Here is a 19,338-nt window from a genome sequence, read left to right on the forward strand (position 1 = left end):
CCTTTTATTACGTGTCTGTTTTATAGAACTGTTAGTGAATGCAGTAAGCAGAGGTCAGATGTTTTGTCTCTGAAAGTGTTGAATAATTCTTTCCTGCACAGACTGCAGTACCATGACCTATTTTGCAGTAGGGATTGATTCCACACGCTTAAAGTGTGTACTATTTAGTGTGTACCCGCTGTATTCCTAGAACACTTTAACAGCTCAAGTTGCGCTAGTCTCCTACTTCTTCTAAACTGCCAATCTATTATATCAATAGCGTAGACTGCTTTCCTTCCCCCTTCCTACGTGCGCACGCACATACAGTATACACACACACACACAAACACGAGGTGGATGGTGGGGTGAGAGGATTACAGGTTCTAATTGGCCTTACAGAGACAGTGATGAGGGATGTAAGCTGTTTTAGGGTTCTGCTGCATTGCTTGGTGGCTAAGCGAGCGGATCACCCTGAAGGTGTGTGTGTCAGCATCGATGAGATTTACTATTTTTATTTTTTTGAGTTAACAAGGTGGCTGCACTGCCGCTGACACGCGTGACAGAGAAAGATGAGGATGGAAACTGAAGTGTCCATGGGAGTGGGTGTATTTCTATCACACACAGACACCGTAACACAGCCACACACTCAGAAATGAACGCGTGTTGTGTTCCTCAGAGCATCTGTACACACTACATCTGAAAAGGAAAGAGAGGAAACCTTTCATGATCATACACACACGGGAACACATCCAATACACACACACAGTTACACACAAAGAACACAGTTACACACAAAGAACACAGTTACACACAAAGAACACAGTTACACACAAAGAACACAGTTACACACAAACATGTACATGCACACACTCAGCTGTTTGTCAGAGATGCTGTCCAAAAAAAGACAGACAGTCAGCTTTAAACTTTGGCCAGGAATGAAGTTTTGGCCAGACGTCCGTGCAGGCTATTTTTAGTATAATGGGAACCCAAACAGCAATCTGCTGGCTTTGATTCCCATCTGGTATCAAGTTGCTTTTTCCATCATACTTCCCTTATGGCAGTGTATTATTCTGACTTTAGTGCACTATTTACAGTAACACCATCAAGTCTCAAAGCAAGACATGCTGTATTGCCCAGGGATGCAGTGAATGCAACTTCTCGCTCCAGCCAAACCACCTCATTTAACTTGATTAGATTTATTCAATTGAAGCTTAGTTTCTCTCCTAACCTTTTAAGCAGGATCACGAGTTGAGATAGTTAGTTAGCTAGTGGAAAAACATGTTTTGGTGCATTCTAGAGTTGGGAAAGACTGTAAAGCATTTGGCAAAAGTTTGTTCGAGGGATTTGCTGAAGCTGCTTGATCCTATGAGTGACAGCTCTTGCGCGCGCACACACACACACACACTATAGTATTTTGGTTCAGGCATGTTATTCTGACCGATAGAACACTGCTCTGTGCCTGTAGGGCTTTGACACCTATGCGCCAGGGGAAAATATGTTTTTGTTTTGATCGCTAAAGCTATTCTCTCTGTGCCACATTGCCCCCTAAAGTCATGTCAGGGTATTGCATATGAGTTGTCATCCCACCCAGGTTGACCTCAAGACCATCATATTGCATTTTTACATTTTGCTACAGGGAGTTTTACACCTTTTTTTTATCACCAATTATAAAACTCAATGGTTGTAAAACACATTTTCACACATACCCTACATGCTTTTGTTGCAAACAAACTTTCCATTTCTTATTTAAATGTAAATTGTGCTGGTGTATCCTAACCAGTCTCTGCCTTTCTCCTCAGCCGAGGCCTGCTCCAGCCCCTGTGGTGACGGCCTGTCTGAGGTGGAACTGACTTCGGAGGAGGAGGAAGACCTTGTGGTAGTCCCCTCTCCCATCGCCAGCTCCCCCATCCGCTATGCCTCCTGCACCTCCCTGGACTCCACCGCCGACACCGAGGATGGGGGTCCCGAGGAGGAAGAGGGGGGTTTCCAGCGCCTGGAGGCCTGTTCTCTAGAGGAGAGCTGGTTCGTTACTCCCCCACCCTGCTTCGGCGGGGGGAGGAGGGGCAAGCCTATGGTACTGGAGACCAGCCCCCTGGAGAACCTGCTGATAGAACACCCCAGCATGTCTGTGTACACCACCCACTGTCCCCCACGACTCTCCCTCAACCTCCCCCTCCCCCTCTCCCTCAATCTCAATCTCTGCCTCCCCCCCGTTGACCCCGTGGGCATGGAACCGGGACGACGGTCGCTTGACACCCCCTGCCACAGGTAGGACTTGTTGCTACAAAAATACTGGCAGTAGTGTTACAGCACCTACATTTAGTGAATTTCCCATGTCTTCTTATATGGGCAGAAAATGTACATTCTTGTTAATCTAACTGCACTGTTTAACTTACAGTAGCTATTACTGTGAAAAAATACCATGCTATTGTTTAAGGAGTGCACAACAACAAACTTTTATCACGGCAATTGGTTTGATACATTCACCACTTACATTCAGTAATCTTGCTCTGATTTGTCATCCTGAGGGTCCCAGAGATAAAATGTAGCATAATTTTGTTTGATAAAATCCATTTTTATATTCAAATGTAGGAACTGGGTTCTACAGTTTGAACCCCTGCTGTCTGTGTAAAAGTTAGTGTGTACGCTAATGATCCATCATGTATGACATTCCTGGGAGTGTGTAAACAAAAATGTTGTATTACCATATCATTTTGTATGTTCTCTATAGTTACAGTGGGGCAAAAAAGTATTTAGTCAGCCACCAATTGTGCAAGTTCTCCCACTTAAAAAGATGAGGCCTGTAATTTTCATCATAAAAAAAAATCCAGAAAATCACATTGTAGGATTTTTTATGAATTTATTTGCAAATTATGGTGGAAAATAAGTATTTGGTCACCTACAAACAAGCAAGATTTCTGGCTCTCACAGACCTGTAACTTCTTCTTTAAGAGGCTCCTCTGTCCTCCAATTGGTGACTGACTAAATACATTTTTTGCCCCACTGTATGTACTTGAAAATGTATAATTTGACAAATTCGGCACATTTGGGCAGACTTGATTCAAAATATTGTCCAGTAGTAATGCAATGCTTCACTGGATCAATCGGAAATGTTGCACACTGCTGTCATCTAGTGGCCAAAATCTAAACAGCAATATTATATGATGGCCTTTCTCTTGCATTTCAAAGATGGAGAAGAGGGAAAAAAACTTTATTGTTTGTTCTATCTTTTACCAGATCTAATGTGTTATATATGTTAGATCTAATATGTTGTATAATATTATATTTTGGGGGTGGCAGGTAGCTTAGTGGTTAGAGCGTTGGGCCAGTAACCGAAAGGTTGCTGGAAGGAATCCCGAGCAAGGCACTGTTCTCCCGGTAGGCTGTTTTTTTTTTTTTGTTCTTATCTGACTTGCCTATTTTAAATAAAGGTTAAATTTAAAATTGACATTTAAAAAAATATTCTCCTACATTAATTTCATATTTCCACAAACTTCAAAGTGTTTCCTTTAAAATGATATCAAGAATATGCATATCCTTGCTTCAGGTCCTGACAAGTAGTTAGATTTGGGTATTTCATTTTAGGCGCAAATTGAAAAAAGAACATGGATTAACCAATCCAGCCCCCTTCCTGTCTCCCCCTATAGGCCAGAGACGGTAGTGCAGTGCAGAGCTGGCCTCCATGCTGGCTGCTATGCGGCTGCCGTCCCAGGCCTCCTAGACCAGGCACAGCAGCATGGACGACTGGCCCAGAGGGTACGTGGCGCCGCCCAGCACCAGCTCCTCTCCCGCAATGCCCTGCGCCGCCTCAACCTGCTGCGTACTGGAGGGGCCAAGCAGGCCAAGACCACCACCACCTATCTACACCAGCCTGGCCAGAGGCATCTCAACTACTGAGGTCCTGGCCCTATCACTTCCCCTCCAACCATCAATTCATCCATCTGTCTCAACCTGGATCCACGAAAAGAGTTCATCCTGCAACGTGCTCTCCATCTTCCATCCACCGATCCTCCACTCTGGAATGAAGAGACGTGATGAGGACTCCTTTAGAATCAATGCCATAGGTCACTTTACTCGGCCGCAGGTCCCCACCACCACAACTGGGAGAGACTGGTTCATTCAGATATAACACCTGTGGCGACACTCTCCGCTTTCACCCACTCTGCAATGGTTGTGTGGTGTCATAGTGTGGCTGTATATGCTGCCATAGAATGGTTGTGTGATGTCATTGATTGATATCATGGAGTTGCTTGTATGCTGTCATAGTGAAATTGTAAGTGATGTCATTGAGTTGTTGTATGCTGTCATAGAGTGGTTGTGTGCTATCAGAAGAGGGTTTGTGGCTTAATAGAATGACTGTGATGTCTTTAGAGTAGGAGTAGGCATTTAGAAAAGGAGCATGTCTTTCACTTGTAATTAGGACAGTTTAACAAGGTTGTTTCTCATGCCCCTCCAATGAAATTGCTTCCTCTCTCACTTCATGGCAAACTAATGTAATTTGTCATTCTGATGGCCACAACTTACTTTTCAAAATCATCACCTCCCCTCTCTTGACTATGGGTGAACCTGCCTTGAACTTAGTAATTCAGTACTTTCACAATATTGTTTGAGAAAATGATGGTCAAATACTGGGTTAAATATCACTAAACGCCTTGTTATAATAGTAGAATTTAAGATTAAAATAAATAAATGTAAAATGTATTTAAAAAAAATTCCATAATATTTTTTAAAAGAAAAAAAAATTATATTACATATCAGTATGAAGTTAGTATGAGTGTTTATCTACGTAGGTATGTTTGTAAGCAGCGGTTTGACTATGTTAGTGTGTGATTTGTTGCATGGTTGTATAGCGCTAGTCTCTAGATGTTGAGAAAACAGAAGAAAAAAAATGTTTTTGTATCTTCTCATATTGTTTGTTCTAAATCTGCAGTCCACTTCTCAGGGTCATAGTCAATCACCTTTACACTTTACTAAAATGCAGATTACTTGACGGATGTTAATTGTCTTTGTACATACTGGAGACCTTCCAAATTTGTCATAGTGTGCTTTGCCTTGTGGTAATGTTTGTGATCAATGATTGACCTTTTAAAAGAATTGTGTGCGTCTCGATAAAATTGAATTTGAACGTTTGCTTGTCCAAGGACTGTGAAAATGAACTCCTACTCTCTCAATCGACTGTTATAACCCACCAAGATGGAGTGAAACTATTAGTCTTTTTAATTTTAGTTTGTATTTTTTTTCTGTGTACTTTCCATTGTTTTGAGTTAGATTTTTGACCTGTTCTTTATTTGCTTAATTACATAACTTAGTAATATTATGTTAAAATGTCAACCAAAAAAGTAGCAGCAAACTCTAACCTTGCAATAGTTTATATTACTATTGTTTTTGCTTTTACAGTATATTCTTCTTTACTTTAACAATGTTTGCAAATTGGAGACTTTTGTGTTCTGAAATGGTCAAGTTTGTGACAACATGAATCTGTGCACTGTAGTGGTAAGAAAGCACATAGACAACTCAAACACCCAAATAGCCTATTTTAGTTTCACAGAACCTCTAAAAGTCAAGTGTCCAGGGCAAACTCAATCATTTACATGACATAATATTACGATAACCTGATATTATGACATATCACCTGTTTCTTTGTACTTATTGGCGGAAATACACAGTACATACATACTCAGATGTATTTATCATGGTAGCATTAAGAAGCAGTAAGGTGGTTTTGTTTGGTTTTGTCTCTGTTGTAAACTGATTTATAGTGAAGTGATTTAAGCCTAGCCATTGTATTTGTATGTCTTTATTTTCAAATTTCTCCGATTGCAAATCATTTGACGTGTCAATTTTTGTACTGCATTGTTGTGACACGGGCAACAGGACGAAGGGAATGGAGGAGATGGCTAAGTCCTCATTTTTGATGTGTGAAGCTGGAAGGAGCCATTTTGTTTTGTCCTCGGCTGTCTGTCTGAGCTCTTTGATAATAACAGGGATTTGTATTTTGTTTTATGCCTTGAATTTGTTGTGGATCACGTGCCTTCCAGGTTAAACAGTATAATGACGATGCATTAATGAAGAACTTGAACTGTTGTCCAAAGGGACAACACATACAAAAGAAAATCAGCTATGCACACAGGAGGTAGCTTCTCTTCGTGAACCACCCAGCCCATGTACAGCTTTTATACACAAATGTAGCAAACCCGTTTTCTCCTGTGTGAAGGAAATTTGGTGGCATTTTTTTTTACTACGCGTTAGACTTCTGCTTTGGTTTAGTTTACTGGAATAATACAGCACTTTGCCAAAAAAAGTGTAGGAATTTGAGCGTTAACTGTTATTTATCTACTTAACTGATTACATTATTTGTATTTTGGACGTATGAGAGATCAATTTTTTATGGTCAGCAAAATTTGCAAATGAGAATGTGGTAGTCTGTTCTAAAACTGTAATACATGCTCTGTTGTCATGATGTAAGCCACAGTCTACAATAAATGTTTTCATACACATACTCTTCCGTTTCTGTCCATTTGATCCATTTAACCTTTATTCTACCAGGTTTATTCAACTAAGATGACATGTCTTTTGCAAGAAAGACCCACAGCCAGGCTGGACTTAATTTCCAAACCTAGTCCTTTATGCCACCGAGCTGAGATGTTACTTTCAGTATGACATTCTCATGAGTTCTCAATGAAGAGTACGTAACTGCTTTGCACAGCAATATTAAAGCATAATAAAACATTTAAAAGATGGGCTTCATCAAACAATGGAGAACGAGTTATCACAAATGTTTGACCAATCACAACAGAGCAAAGTAGTTGCCAGGAAGATCTTCAATAACTATTACAAACAAACAACTGTTTCGACACTTCAGAAAATAAACAGTGACCCAGAAAACAATAACTCTAAAATAATCATATACACTTGTTTTAAAGGCTATAACATTGAATAATGACTGTTTATTCTGTGTTGAAATCGGAGGGGTATGCTACAAAGTGGAATCCAACACTTGGCCAGCGAAGCAACCAGAAATAAATGTTGATTTTCTGATTCATTAAAAAAGCTCAACTTTATGCTTTTGGTTGTTGCAAGCTTATATATTTTTAAAAAATGCCATGTAATTCCTTGATCCTTCTTTACTATATACGGTATAGGCAAACATGGTTTAGTAAGAAAATGTGGTATAGGTAGGTAGGTATACAGTGGGGCAAAAAAGTATTTAGTCAGCCACCAATTGTGCAAGTTCTCCCACTTAAAAAGATGAGAGGCCTGTAATTTTCATCATAATAGGTACACTTCAACTATGACAGACCAAATGAGAAAAAAAATCCAGAAAATCACATTGTAGGATTTTTAATGAATTTATTTGCAAATTATGGTGGAAAATAAATATTTGGTCACCTATAAAAAGCAAGATTTCTGGCTCTCACAGACCTGTAACTTCTTCTTTAAGAGGCTCCTCTGTCCTCCACTCGTTACCTGTATTAATGGCACCTGTTTGAACTTGTTATCAGTATAAAAGACACCTGTCCACAACCTCAAACAGTCACACTCCAAACTCCACTATGGCCAAGACCAAAGAGCTGTCAAAGGACACCAGAAACAAAATTGTAGACCTGCACCAGGCTGGGAAGACTGAATATGCGATAGGTAAGCAGCTTGGTTTGAAGAAATCAACTGTGTGAGCTATTATTAGGAAATGGAAGACATACAAGACCACTGATAATCTCCCTCGATCTGGGGCTCGATGCAAGATCTCACCCCGTGGGGTCAAAATGATCACAAGAACGGTGAGCAAAAATCCCAGAACCACACGGGGGGACCTAGTGAATGACCTGCAGAGAGCTGGGACCAAAGTAACAAAGCCTACCATCAGTAACACACTACACCGCCAGGGACTCAAATCCTGCAGTGCCAGACGTGTCCCCCTGCTTAAGCCAGTACATGTCCAGGCCCGTCTGAAGTTTGATAGAGAGCATTTGGATGATCCAGAAGAAGATTGGGAAAATGTCATATGGTCAGATGAAACCAAAATATAACTTTTTGGTAAAAACTCAACTCGTCGTGTTTGGAGGACAAAGAATACTGAGTTTTATCCAAAGAACACCATACCTACTGTGAAGCATGGAGGTGGAAATATCATGCTTTGGGGCTGTTTTTCTGCAAAGGGACCAGGATGACTGATCTGTCTAGGAAAGAATGAATGGGGCCATGTGTCGTGAGATTTTGAGTGAAAACCTCCTTCCATCAGCAAGGGCATTGAAGATGAAAGATGAAACGTGTCTGGGTCTTTCAGCATGACAAAGAAGCATTTCAAGGTCCTGGAGTGGCCTAGCCAGTCTCCAGATCTCAATCCCATAGAAAATCTTTGGAGGGAGTTGAAAGTCTGTGTTGCCCAGCAACAGCCCCAAAACATCACTGCTCTAGAGGAGATCTGCATGGAGGAATGGGCCAAAATACCAGAAACAGTGTGTGAAAAACTTGTGAAGACTTACAGAAAACGTTTCACCTCTGTCATTGTCAACAAACGCTTTATAACAAAGTATTGAGATAAACTTTTGTTATTGACCAAATACTTATTTTCCACCATAATTTGCATTTAATTTCATTAAAAGTCCTACAATGTGGTTTTCTGGATTTGTTTTCTCATTTTGTCTGTCATAGTTGAAGTGGTACCTATGATGAAAATTACAGGCCTCTCTCATCTTTTTAAGTGGGAGACCTTGCACAATTGGTGGCTGACGAAATACTTTTTTGCCCCACTGTACACGATACTACCCTCTGGGGGTAGATGTCACTATTTGGACGGGTCCAGTATAACAAATAATGCATTTGCTAGAAGAGGAGTGAAAAAAGCTTCAAACTAGCTCAATCTACGTACAATAACAATCAGCATATAATATCTGCGTTGAAACGTAAGAATCTTCCTGTTTCAGTATGACAGCGCTCCACGCTGTCTTCATCTCGGGTTGTTTACATTTTGAAGGAAGACCACGTTGTTTCTCCTGACCTTCCTCTGATTGGCTAAGAGAGTTTGAAACCTCTCCCATAGGTGGACCTGTAATACGGAAGTGTTATTCTTGCAGAGAAAAAATAAGAAAATAGAGCTTAAACGTTTTTTATATATATACTTGACCACATGTAAAGGCTAACTCAACGCCTACTGCGTCGTTTAAGGTTAACCGGGAAATAAGGAATGCGGCCTTTCCCCCAAAAAAATATAAATTAAACCCCTCTCGTGCAAACTAGATCCGCCATCCATAAAAAGTCGATGAGCGAACGTCCCTAATAAAGATCACAAACACGTGATCAAATGTATTAATTCTCGGGAAACAAAACAGAATGTTCGCTTTCTTATTTGCAATAAATGGAATTCAGATTTGAACATTTAGCGCGTTTAAATGAACCGGGAACACACATGCGCACTTGCCATGGAATGGTCAGATATATAAAGATTGGCGCCGGCGCGCCAGCTGATCATTATTCGTTCATTCATTTCTGAGGGTAAGGAGCTGGAGAGGAATTGTTTGCTCATTTATTTAGCTAGCTAGCTATATTTATCAGGAGTTTATTCTGAAAATTAGTGGTAAAGCTACTATGTCGATGGGGAACATTCAGTTCATTGGGATATTGTTTTTGTCTAAAAATCTGGAAAAGAAACCAAATTGCAAGGACGACTGGTAACGTTAGCAAACTGTCTGGTAAACATTAGTTAGTTGATTTGATAAGACAATACATCTCTTTCTTCACATTGGTTTGACGCTGTCTTTGTTATCAACATTGCTTGATATTTAACGTTAACACGCAAGTCACCACTGCTTTTCATGGACGTGGCATAAAGGTAGTTTAGCCAGTAACTTTGCTAGACAGGAAACTACATCATGCAAATGTTACCTAGCATTGTTGAATTATTGCCATTGCAATACATTCTTTAATGATCATATATTTATTTCTATTTATGTAAACGTTGTTTTAATTTTGATGTATTGGAGGTAAAATTGGTTCACTGGGGAGCTACTGTAGCTAGCCATAGTGACTGTCCAAATCCTCCCGCTTCGAGAAATTGGCGCGTAGTTGGGTTTCACAAACCATTAAAAATAATGATCATATGGTTACTTTCGTTAACAATAACAATGTAAATTATGACCAGGGCTTCTGACATAACATTGGGACTGCGGATACAGTAGATTTGATGCAATTTGTGGCAGATTTCTTTGTGGAATTGAGGACGGTACTCACAAGCTCAACCCTCTCTACCCATTTGGCATACCATTTTACCGCCCGGACAAAAACAGCCTTTTATTATCCAATCATGTTTTGAACTTGTGAAGATGCTTATTTGTACAAACTCTAAACTATCTTTGCCATTTTAACAATGTTTTCGCCCTGTCTCCTTTTCAGTGGAACTCTGAAGCCTTCAATTGACAGAATGGCTAACGTTAGACGCAGGTATGGGAAGCCACACTAATAAAGCATCGTTATCAACAAGCATGATTGCAAGCTAACTTTAAAATTGAATATTTGTACATTGTTTGAAAACAATTATGTTGACTGCTTGCTGCCGCTAAAAGTTGTCTGTCCTTTCAGTGGTCGCATCACATTACAAGCAAGAGATGAGAACGCACCGGAACAGAACGTCAAGATCACACGAAAAAGAAAATCTGAGGTTTGTTCAATTAGCTAGCAGTGTTATTTTTAATCATTAGTGTAGCGGTATTGTTTATTGGTCTTAAGCCAAATAAGAACTACAGCTAATGGTATTGTCCGTTATTACTTTTCAGACATCAAAAAAGATTCCACCCGCTGTGAAGAAACAAAGCTATGAAATACAGGTTGGTTGCTTGTTTATTCAACCAATTAACTTTACCAAGTTGTGCCAGTGATTGATGACTGTAAAACATGTGGGAGAATATAGGGGTGAACTGGTAAATAAATTCGCATGGATGTAGAAGTAATTGTTGAGAATTAACGCTACATACACACACTACTAGTTATCTGTGTCACTGGTTTAGACAGCGCGCAATAACCCCGCGTTTTGTCTGTCCCTCCCTTTCTCCTCCCCGCCTGATCTAAATCGCATTGCGTTCTTTGTTTTGTATACACTATGGAACGCGCATCAATACCCAGTTTCTGTCGCCATTAAAATAATCATTTTCTTTTCGCAGTTTAAGTTCATGTGTACTATAGCTTTGAACAGTTTGGTACTTTTCACTGTGCGTAGCATGCTGTGACCTATTTGTTAATGTTGGCTATATGGAATTTTCACTCTGTAAATGCATGCTTATTTATCTGCATTCGCTGCTTATGTGACTGTATGCTGATGAAGAGTGAATTTGGTGCCTTTTCTCTCTAGAAACGGTGGTCAGAAGGGGCAAGTCCATGTGTCCTTGTAGAAACGCCACACAAGGAGCTTGTGATGACCAGAGACTTGTCTGGCTTCAAGCAGTTCCGATTCAAGAACATCTTCATCAAGACCTCACCGCTGCCCTGCCTCAGGTACTGTGTGTGTGTTGAAGGGGCTTAGCCCAAATTCCGTTTACACCTCATTGGTGGCAACTGCTCCCCTGTCTTTGTTCCTAAACTGTACCCCCCCCCACAACACTACTTATGAAAACTCTGAATGTCATTTTTTATATGGCACTCTACTGTCAATGCAAATCTTAAATACAAGGTCAGGGTGGAAGTAGACCTGCAACTAGAGAAACTTTAGAAATGGGCTACTTTTTGCCTTTCATGTTTATGACTATTGATGACAAACATTCAGTATCTGGTTTTGGGCCTCAGTCAATGCCAGTGTACACCGGCTGTCCTGTTAAGACCGGTGTGTTTCCCCTTGGCAGCTGGGCCAGCTCGGATGACGTGTGGATTAAGATGCTGAACAAGGAGCTGAAGTATGTCCATGACAAGGACTTCCTACAGCAGCACCCCAAACTAAAGTCCAAGATGAGGGCCATTCTCCTGGACTGGCTTCTAGAGGTACATGTGTCTCTGAAATGACTTGCTGTACTCTATTCAATCTTGGGCCTATTACTAGTACCCATCTATATGCTCTTGGATTTGCCATAACTGGATTAGAGGTTGACTGATTATGATTCAACGCCGATACTGATTATTGGAGGACCAAAAAAAAGCAGATGCCAATTTTTATTTATTTGTAATGACAATTACAACAATACTGAATGAACACTTATTTTAACTTAATACATCAATAAAAATCCATTTAGCCTCAACTAAATAATGAAACCTATTCAATTTGGTTTAAATAATGCAAAAACAGTGTTGGAGAAGTAGAAAGCTAATGTTTGAGTTCCAGAACATATGAAAGTTGGTGGTTCCTTTTAACACGAGACTTCAATATTCCAAGGTAAGAGGTTTTAGGTTGTAGTTAATATAGGACTTTCTCTCTACCATTTGTATTTCATATACCTTTGACTATTGGATGTTCTTATAGGCACTATGCTATTGCCAGTGTAACAGTATAGCTTCTGTCCATCTCCTCGCTCCTCCCTGGGCTCGAACCAGGAACACGACAACAGCCACCCTCGAAGCATCGTTACCCATCGCTCCACAAGAGCCCTCTGCAAGGGGAGCAACCACTCCAAGTCTCAGAGCGAGTGAAATTTGAAACGCTATTAGCGCGCACCCCGCTTACTAGCCAGCCATTTCACATCAGTTACACCAGCCATTAGGCTGATAGGCTTGAAGTCATAAACAGAGCTGCTGGCAAAACGCACGAAAGTGCTGTTTGAATGAAAGCTTACGATCCTGCTGCTCCCTAACATCGCTCAGTCAGACTGCTCTATCATATCATAGATTTAATTATAACATAACACACAGAAATACGAGCCTTTGGTCATTAATATGGTCGAATCCGGAAACGATCATTTAAAAACAAAACATTTATTTCAGTGAAATACGTAACCTTTCCGTATTTTATCTAATGGGTGGCATCCCTAAGTATAAATATTCTTGTTACATTGCACAACCTTCAATGAAATGAAATAAAATAAAATGAATAAAATTCTGGTAAATTAGTTCGCAATGAGCCAGGCTGCCCAAACTGTTGCATATACCCTTACTCTGCGTGTAATGAATGCAAGAGAAGTGACATAATTTCACCTGGTTAATATGGCTTGCTAACCTGGATTTCTTTTAGCTAAATATGCAGGTTTAAAAATGTATACTTCTGTGTATTGATTAAGACAGGCATTGGTGTTTATGGTTGGGTACAGTCATCAAACGATTCTGCTTTTATTTTCGCAAATGCGCTTTAAATCATCCCCCTGCGTTGCATCGATTATATGCAATGCAGGACAAGCTAGATAAACTAGTAATACCATCAACCATGTGTAGTTAGCTAATGATTATGATTGTTTTTTTTTGTAAGTTTAATGCTAGCTAGCAACTTACCTTTTGCTTCTACTGCATTCGCGTAACAGTCAGGCTCCTCGTGGAGTGCAATGAGGCAGGTGGTTAGAGCATTGGACTAGTTAACTGTAAGTTTGCAAGATTAGATCCCCCGAGCTGACAAGGTGAAAATCTGTCGTTCTGCCCCTTAACAAAGCCTAGGAACAGTGGGTTAACTGTCGTCATTGATAATAAGAATGTGTTCTTAACTGACTTGCCTAGTTAAATAAAGCTATAAACATTTTTATCGGCGCCCAAAAATACTGATTTCCGATTATGAGAACTTAATCGGCCATTCCGATTAATCGGTCGACCTCTGAACTAGATACGCATGAGCCAAAGGTCTGATACTCCACCTCCATAGTTATTACCTCGGGTTCTACATCTCCATTACTTTGACTTGTTTACTATAGTGCCACAGGATTTGTACAGAGGTGACTGATGTCTAACCCATCCCTGTTTTGTCCTGTGTTGTAGGTGAGTGAGGTGTACACTCTGCATCGAGAGACTGCTTATCTGGCTCAGGACTTCTTTGACCGCTTCATGCTGACACAGGATGATATGGCGAAGGACCGACTGCAGCTCATAGGAATCACAGCCCTCTTCATCGCATCGAAGATAGAGGTAGGTGTAACGTCCATTTTCATGCTCTTCTGGATGGTGACCACTGCTTTAGTTTATACTGTCAACAAATGAATAAGATGGCGTTAGCACTTCTCTTATTTTCTTCTCAAGTCTAATTGTTCCCTCCTTATGTCCCTCAGGAAATCTACCCTCCAAAGCTCCATGAGTTTGCCTACGTTACTGACGGAGCCTGTGAGGAGGAAGCGATCCTGGAGATGGAACTTGTCATGTTGAAGGTAAGAAACCCCCTGTGCCCAACACTGTACTAATTCAGTTGTCACACATGACTTAATGACTCTCCTCCATCAGGCGCTGAACTGGAACCTGTGTCCAGAGACGGTGATCACATGGCTGAAGCTCTATGCTCAGGTGGAGTCTCTAAAGGATGGTGTCAACTTCCTGGTACCTCAGTTCTCTCAGGACACCTACATCCAGATCACACAGGTGAGTCCACTAGCCCCCCTCCCCCGGCAGCTTCTCCTGACACTTGACTGTCGTGGAAGGTTTTTAGCTTCCCTACAGCTGTTTTAATGGCTGGTCTCTTCATGTTACAGCTTTTAGACCTGGCCATCCTGGACATCAACTCTCTGGACTACCAGTATGGGATACTGGCTGCTGCTGCCTTCTGCCATTTCTTCTCATTTGACGTTGTCCACAAAGTATCAGGTAAGCAATGATTTGACGTCGTGTACATGGGTTGGCCCCTAGAACGCCACAGCCCTCGTGTTATTACTTAGTTAGTCATGTCTGTTTCTGTGCAGGTCTGACGTGGGATAGTATTGCGCCCTGTGTCCAGTGGATGACCCCCTTCATGCGCACGGTCAGCGCCTGTCCCAGAGCAGAGCTCAAGGACTTTAAGAAAGTGATGTCTGATGAAAGACACAACATCCAGACCCACGTAGACTACCTGTCCATGCTGGTGAGGGCTCACAACATTTTCAGGGGCTGGAATGGGTATAATATTCAAAGACAACCAGAATGGCTCCTCACTGTTGGCTGTTTAGAGTATCTCTACCAGTGTTTGTGAGTAGCAAGTCTCTTTCACCTAGACATGTATTGCAGCCATATTGGTGATGTATGGGCAGCCATTTTGTGCTACAAAGTCATATTTGAAGTAAAAGAATAGAACTGCGCATACATGTTCATTGATCTTATTGAATCATCTTGTCTGTTGCAGAGCGACGCTCACCAGAGGCAACCGGACAGCCAAGATAGACTATCGCCTGCTGCCATAGGAGGGATATTGACTCCACCAAAAAGCACAGAGAAACCAGCCAATCACTGAGCCCCAGGGTCTCCTTGTGGTGATCTTCTGACCAACCAGATGAAGGGAGAATTCCCTAGATGTCATGCCTGACCAGCCAGAGGCTGGGAAACTTAACTTCGGAACCTCATCCTCACGTGACTAATCAAATGAGCTTTTGGGCATAACTCACCTTTGTGTAGCATGTTAAAATGAGTTATTTAACTTTTTATACCAAGCTGTATATCAGTATATGCAGTACAACCATGGAAATCAGCTCATGGATACTATATTGACATATTTTGTCAAATGATTTCAACAAAGACCCTGTTCTTGCAGTCTTAATCCCCAGAATTTGATTTTTACATGGAGATCATTTGAGTTGACTCAAGCCTTTCTCCATAGGAAAGCATGTCTGCTGCTCCCCCTTTGTTACTTGAAGCTGAACATCTCAAGACATGGGATGTTTTGATGGCTAAAAAGCTCATTATTTGAGGTGAATTGGTACATAATGCTCACAGTTGAGTTGCTTAACTCGGTCTCTTAACAATGTGTTATTATGTGTATCTGGTGCTGTGTAGTTTAAATCTGGGTGCTCCTGGAAATGGCTCAGCCATACAGTAACACTGAAAGCAGTGAGTTGATGTTTGCTCTGACATTTTAAACATTTGAGCTGTTTGAAAGGGTAGTGCAGGGTTAACTGTTTACGACACAACCTTCTTAAACACTGTTTTTGAAGCTGTGTATTCTCACCACGCTGTGAACGACTCGCTGTGTATTCTCACCACGCTGTGAACGACTCGCTGTGTATTCTCACCACGCTGTGAACGACTCGCTGTGTATTCTCACCACGCTGTGAACGACTCGCTGTGTATTCTCACCACGCTGTGAACGACTCGCTGTGTATTCTCACCACGCTGTGAACGACTCGCTGTGTATTCTCACCACGCTGTGAACGACTCGCTGTGAACGACTCGCTGTGTATTCTCACCACGCTGTGAACGACTCGCTGTGTATTCTCACCACGCTGTGAACGACTCGCTGTGTATTCTCACCACGCTGTGAACGACTCGCTGTGTATTCTCACCACGCTGTGAACGACTCGCTGTGTATTCTCACCACGCTGTGAACGACTCGCTGTGTATTCTCACCACGCTGTGAACGACTCGCTGTGTATTCTCACCACGCTGTGAACGACTCGCTGTGTATTCTCACCACGCTGTGAACGACTCGCTGTGTATTCTCACCACGCTGTGAACGACTCGCTGTGTATTCTCACCACGCTGTGAACGACTCGCTGTGTATTCTCACCACGCTGTGAACGACTCGCTGTGTATTCTCACCACGCTGTGAACGACTCGCTGTGTATTCTCACCACGCTGTGAACGACTCGCTGTGTATTCTCACCACGCTGTGAACGACTCGCTGTGTATTCTCACCACGCTGTGAACGACTCGCTGTGTATTCTCACCACGCTGTGAACGACTCGCTGTGTATTCTCACCACGCTGTGAACGACTCGCTGACCACGCATAGCTGTGTATTCTCACCACGCTGTGAACGACTCGCTGTGTATTCTCACCACGCTGTGAACGACTCGCTGTGTATTCTCACCACGCTGTGAACGACTCGCTGTGTATTCTCACCACGCTGTGAACGACTCGCTGTGTATTCTCACCACATTCCGAACGACTCGCTGTGTATTCTCACCACATTCCGAACGACTCGCTGTGTATTCTCACCACATTCCTGGACAACTTGACTTCAGTAGTTTGATTTAGACCCTTTGGACTGATTTACAACTGTACGTAATTTTAACATTGTATTTATTTGTTCATTTAAGCCTTACAATGTTTTTATGTCCATATACATTCATAGGGCTATGAATTCAGGTCTTTCACAATGCCAAAGGCAAACAATTTAAGTCACGGGATGCATGCTATTTATGACTATCTGTTATTGGGTGGGAAAACGCGGTATAATGCAGTTACATATGAAATGTTGTAGTTTTGCCTGCCCGTGGTGCCTTAGTTGAACTACTTATGGTGATGGTGTGATGTGAAGACTTGAGAACCCAGAGGTTCCAGTGCAGGGCTCCAACCCAGTCAGTCTAGCGAACATGTGACTGTCAACTGAAACCTTCAGTGTTGTGCAGATGTCTGCCGAGGCAGCAGTATACAAAGAACCATGTTTAAACTGTAAATGAAATACTAATGTATATATGTTATGTACATAAACTGAAAGTTATGTTTTCTAATGGAATTGTCTTGAATAAAGGACATAGAAATGTATGCATTTTGCCTGCTTTTATGGTTGACATCGCAATGGCAGCATTTGCCTTGTACTTGTTGGACTATGGTTTGTTAAATTCTTGTGAATTGGCGAGGGAGTGACATTTAGAACTGGTCTAACTTGAATGAATCAAGCCACAAGATCCATACACAATACTACCTATTACATAGACTGGAGAAGTCCTCTTATTTCCATCTGAAATGGGATGAACATCGCCTTGCTTTCAACAAGCGTGAGGGGTGAGCATCACCCCTTCGCGTCTTCTGACATGAAAAGCCATTTTTCACAATGATGGTGTTATAAAGATGAGGCCTGCACTTTTAACATGTGCATTGCATTACTACAGTATCCTTATCAGGCCTCGTATTGTCTTGGGTCTGGCATTTCATGTTTACACATGCCATGGGAGTGTGTGAGGGGGAGGGGAACGCTTTACTACTCGAATGACAGGCTTTGGGTAAAAGAAGCCTTAACCGTGACTGAGACGGGTAAAGTCTCAATGAAGTGCTCAACTTCACTCCAGTATTGACGGGTGTTTGTTGAAACCAGAGGGACACTAATCTAATGAACAGGTTAAGTGGGCCAAAGCAGCTGTAAGAGACTCAGTAATATGTGATTGTGTTAAAGCTCCAATGCATTTCAGGGTAACAATTAACTTACTGTGATTAACTTAAATAGCTTCTTAGCAAACAGCAATTTCTCAAGCAACAATTTTGCTCGGACTGTGGGCATGGTCTCAGTGGGGAGGGGGAAACTATCTGTTATTGGCAGAGGTTTTGAACTTTCTTTTTGGTCTAACTAATCCACCGCCTCTGTCACCAGGCAGGCCAAAACTCCATCCCACTAAAACAGGCTGAAATTTCAGGCAGTCTTTTCAAACGGCTCTAACACTAAAAGGTCATTATCATTTCACTGTATTATTCCAACCTCAGTGTGGAAATATACTGTACATCAAACATAGGAATATTATGTTTTTGACTGCACTGGGCCTTTAAGAAAAATTGCCCCAGTCCTATCTCTAGTACCCCTAATGTCCCCCACCCTGAAAGACTGAACAGTGACAGTGGCAGTGACCCCTGGTCAGTCAGCTCCGCTTGGGTGTCTGTGTGTGATGATGCATGTCTCTACCGTGAGGCCAGCGTGTTTGTGTGTGTGTTTGAGGGGGTAGTCTAGGAGGCAGTGGGAGAGCAAGGCAGCCATGGGCCGCTCTCTCTCCCCCCTCCCCAAGGCTAGGTTGTGAGAGGTTATTGTGTTGGCCTGGGAATGCATGGCCCCCACCTCTACATGCCAGAGTTATTGTAACCCCCCCCCACCCCATCCCTCTTAAACCAACCCTGACAAAGAGACCCTCTCCCCCCACCCCCAACCCAACTGCACAATGAGTCCTTCACTTTTTCTTTCATTTTCCAACTTAAGGTACATGTGCTACCATCTCCACGTACAAATAGCACATATTATCTATGACACATCTACAGTAGGAATCTTTTTTTAAATCCTTGAGAGAAACTATAACAAATTGAACATAATATAATTTGAATTTGACCAAATACATTATTTTGCATGTATTTCATGTAAAGATATGAAACAGCCTCGCTGTGCCTTTAGGAGCTGCAGATTACACCACCAGAGGGCAGTATGTCCCTATGTTAAGAATAATCATGGCCATATTTCTCATCCCCTTAATGTTGTTGAACCTTCTCTCATACAGTGCTATGTCCTGATAAAGCCTAGGCCATGGTTCATTAACGGTGTCCATATAATAGAGATGGACTTACTGGACAAAGAAAGTTACAAAACCAAATGCAA

General features: G+C 41.7%; 2 protein-coding genes across 6 annotated transcripts in view; both read left to right on the top strand.

Annotated features, from left to right (window-relative positions):
• The window catches only part of LOC118367538 (tumor protein p53-inducible nuclear protein 1-like), a 28,007-nt gene extending 21,529 nt beyond the window's left edge, over window positions 1-6,478 (top strand). For all 4 annotated transcript variants that reach the window (XM_035751116.2, XM_035751117.2, XM_035751115.2 and 1 more), the window contains 2 exons: window positions 1,779-2,247; window positions 3,627-6,478. In XM_035751116.2, coding sequence (XP_035607009.1) covers window positions 1,779-2,247; window positions 3,627-3,876 — 719 coding nt within the window. In that variant the 3' untranslated portion in view covers window positions 3,877-6,478. The remainder of the gene's footprint in view (window positions 1-1,778; window positions 2,248-3,626) is intronic.
• A 2,840-nt stretch (window positions 6,479-9,318) lies between these two features.
• Window positions 9,319-16,149, top strand: LOC118367540 (G1/S-specific cyclin-E2-like). Of its 2 annotated transcripts, none has more exons than XM_035751122.2 (12): window positions 9,319-9,471; window positions 10,369-10,416; window positions 10,555-10,633; window positions 10,749-10,799; window positions 11,321-11,463; window positions 11,808-11,943; window positions 13,852-13,998; window positions 14,139-14,234; window positions 14,308-14,442; window positions 14,553-14,664; window positions 14,760-14,917; window positions 15,176-16,149. In XM_035751122.2, exons 2-12 carry the CDS (start codon window positions 10,397-10,399, stop codon window positions 15,281-15,283), a joined length of 1,185 nt encoding a protein of 394 aa, XP_035607015.1. In that variant the 5' UTR covers window positions 9,319-9,471; window positions 10,369-10,396; the 3' UTR covers window positions 15,284-16,149. The 2 variants fall into 2 exon arrangements, with proteins under 2 accessions (XP_035607015.1, XP_035607014.1); XM_035751121.2 differs by lacking the exon at window positions 9,319-9,471 and adding an exon at window positions 9,559-9,647.
• Window positions 16,150-19,338: the final 3,189 nt, after the last annotated feature.

Source organism: Oncorhynchus keta, chromosome 34, assembly GCF_023373465.1.
Source record: "Oncorhynchus keta strain PuntledgeMale-10-30-2019 chromosome 34, Oket_V2, whole genome shotgun sequence".
In the NCBI taxonomy this organism is placed as follows: domain Eukaryota; kingdom Metazoa; phylum Chordata; class Actinopteri; order Salmoniformes; family Salmonidae; genus Oncorhynchus; species Oncorhynchus keta.

Excerpts from the sequence above, each read along its gene's own strand:
- LOC118367540 (XM_035751121.2), top strand. The coding sequence starts at position 9,565 with ATGTCGATGGGGAACATTCAGTTCATTGGGATATTGTTTTTGTCTAAA. Across the intron at positions 10,800-11,320 it reads AACAAAGCTATGAAATACAG|AAACGGTGGTCAGAAGGGGC; the intron begins GTTGGTTGCTTG and ends TTTTCTCTCTAG. Across the intron at positions 14,235-14,307 it reads TGGAACTTGTCATGTTGAAG|GCGCTGAACTGGAACCTGTG; the intron begins GTAAGAAACCCC and ends CTCCTCCATCAG.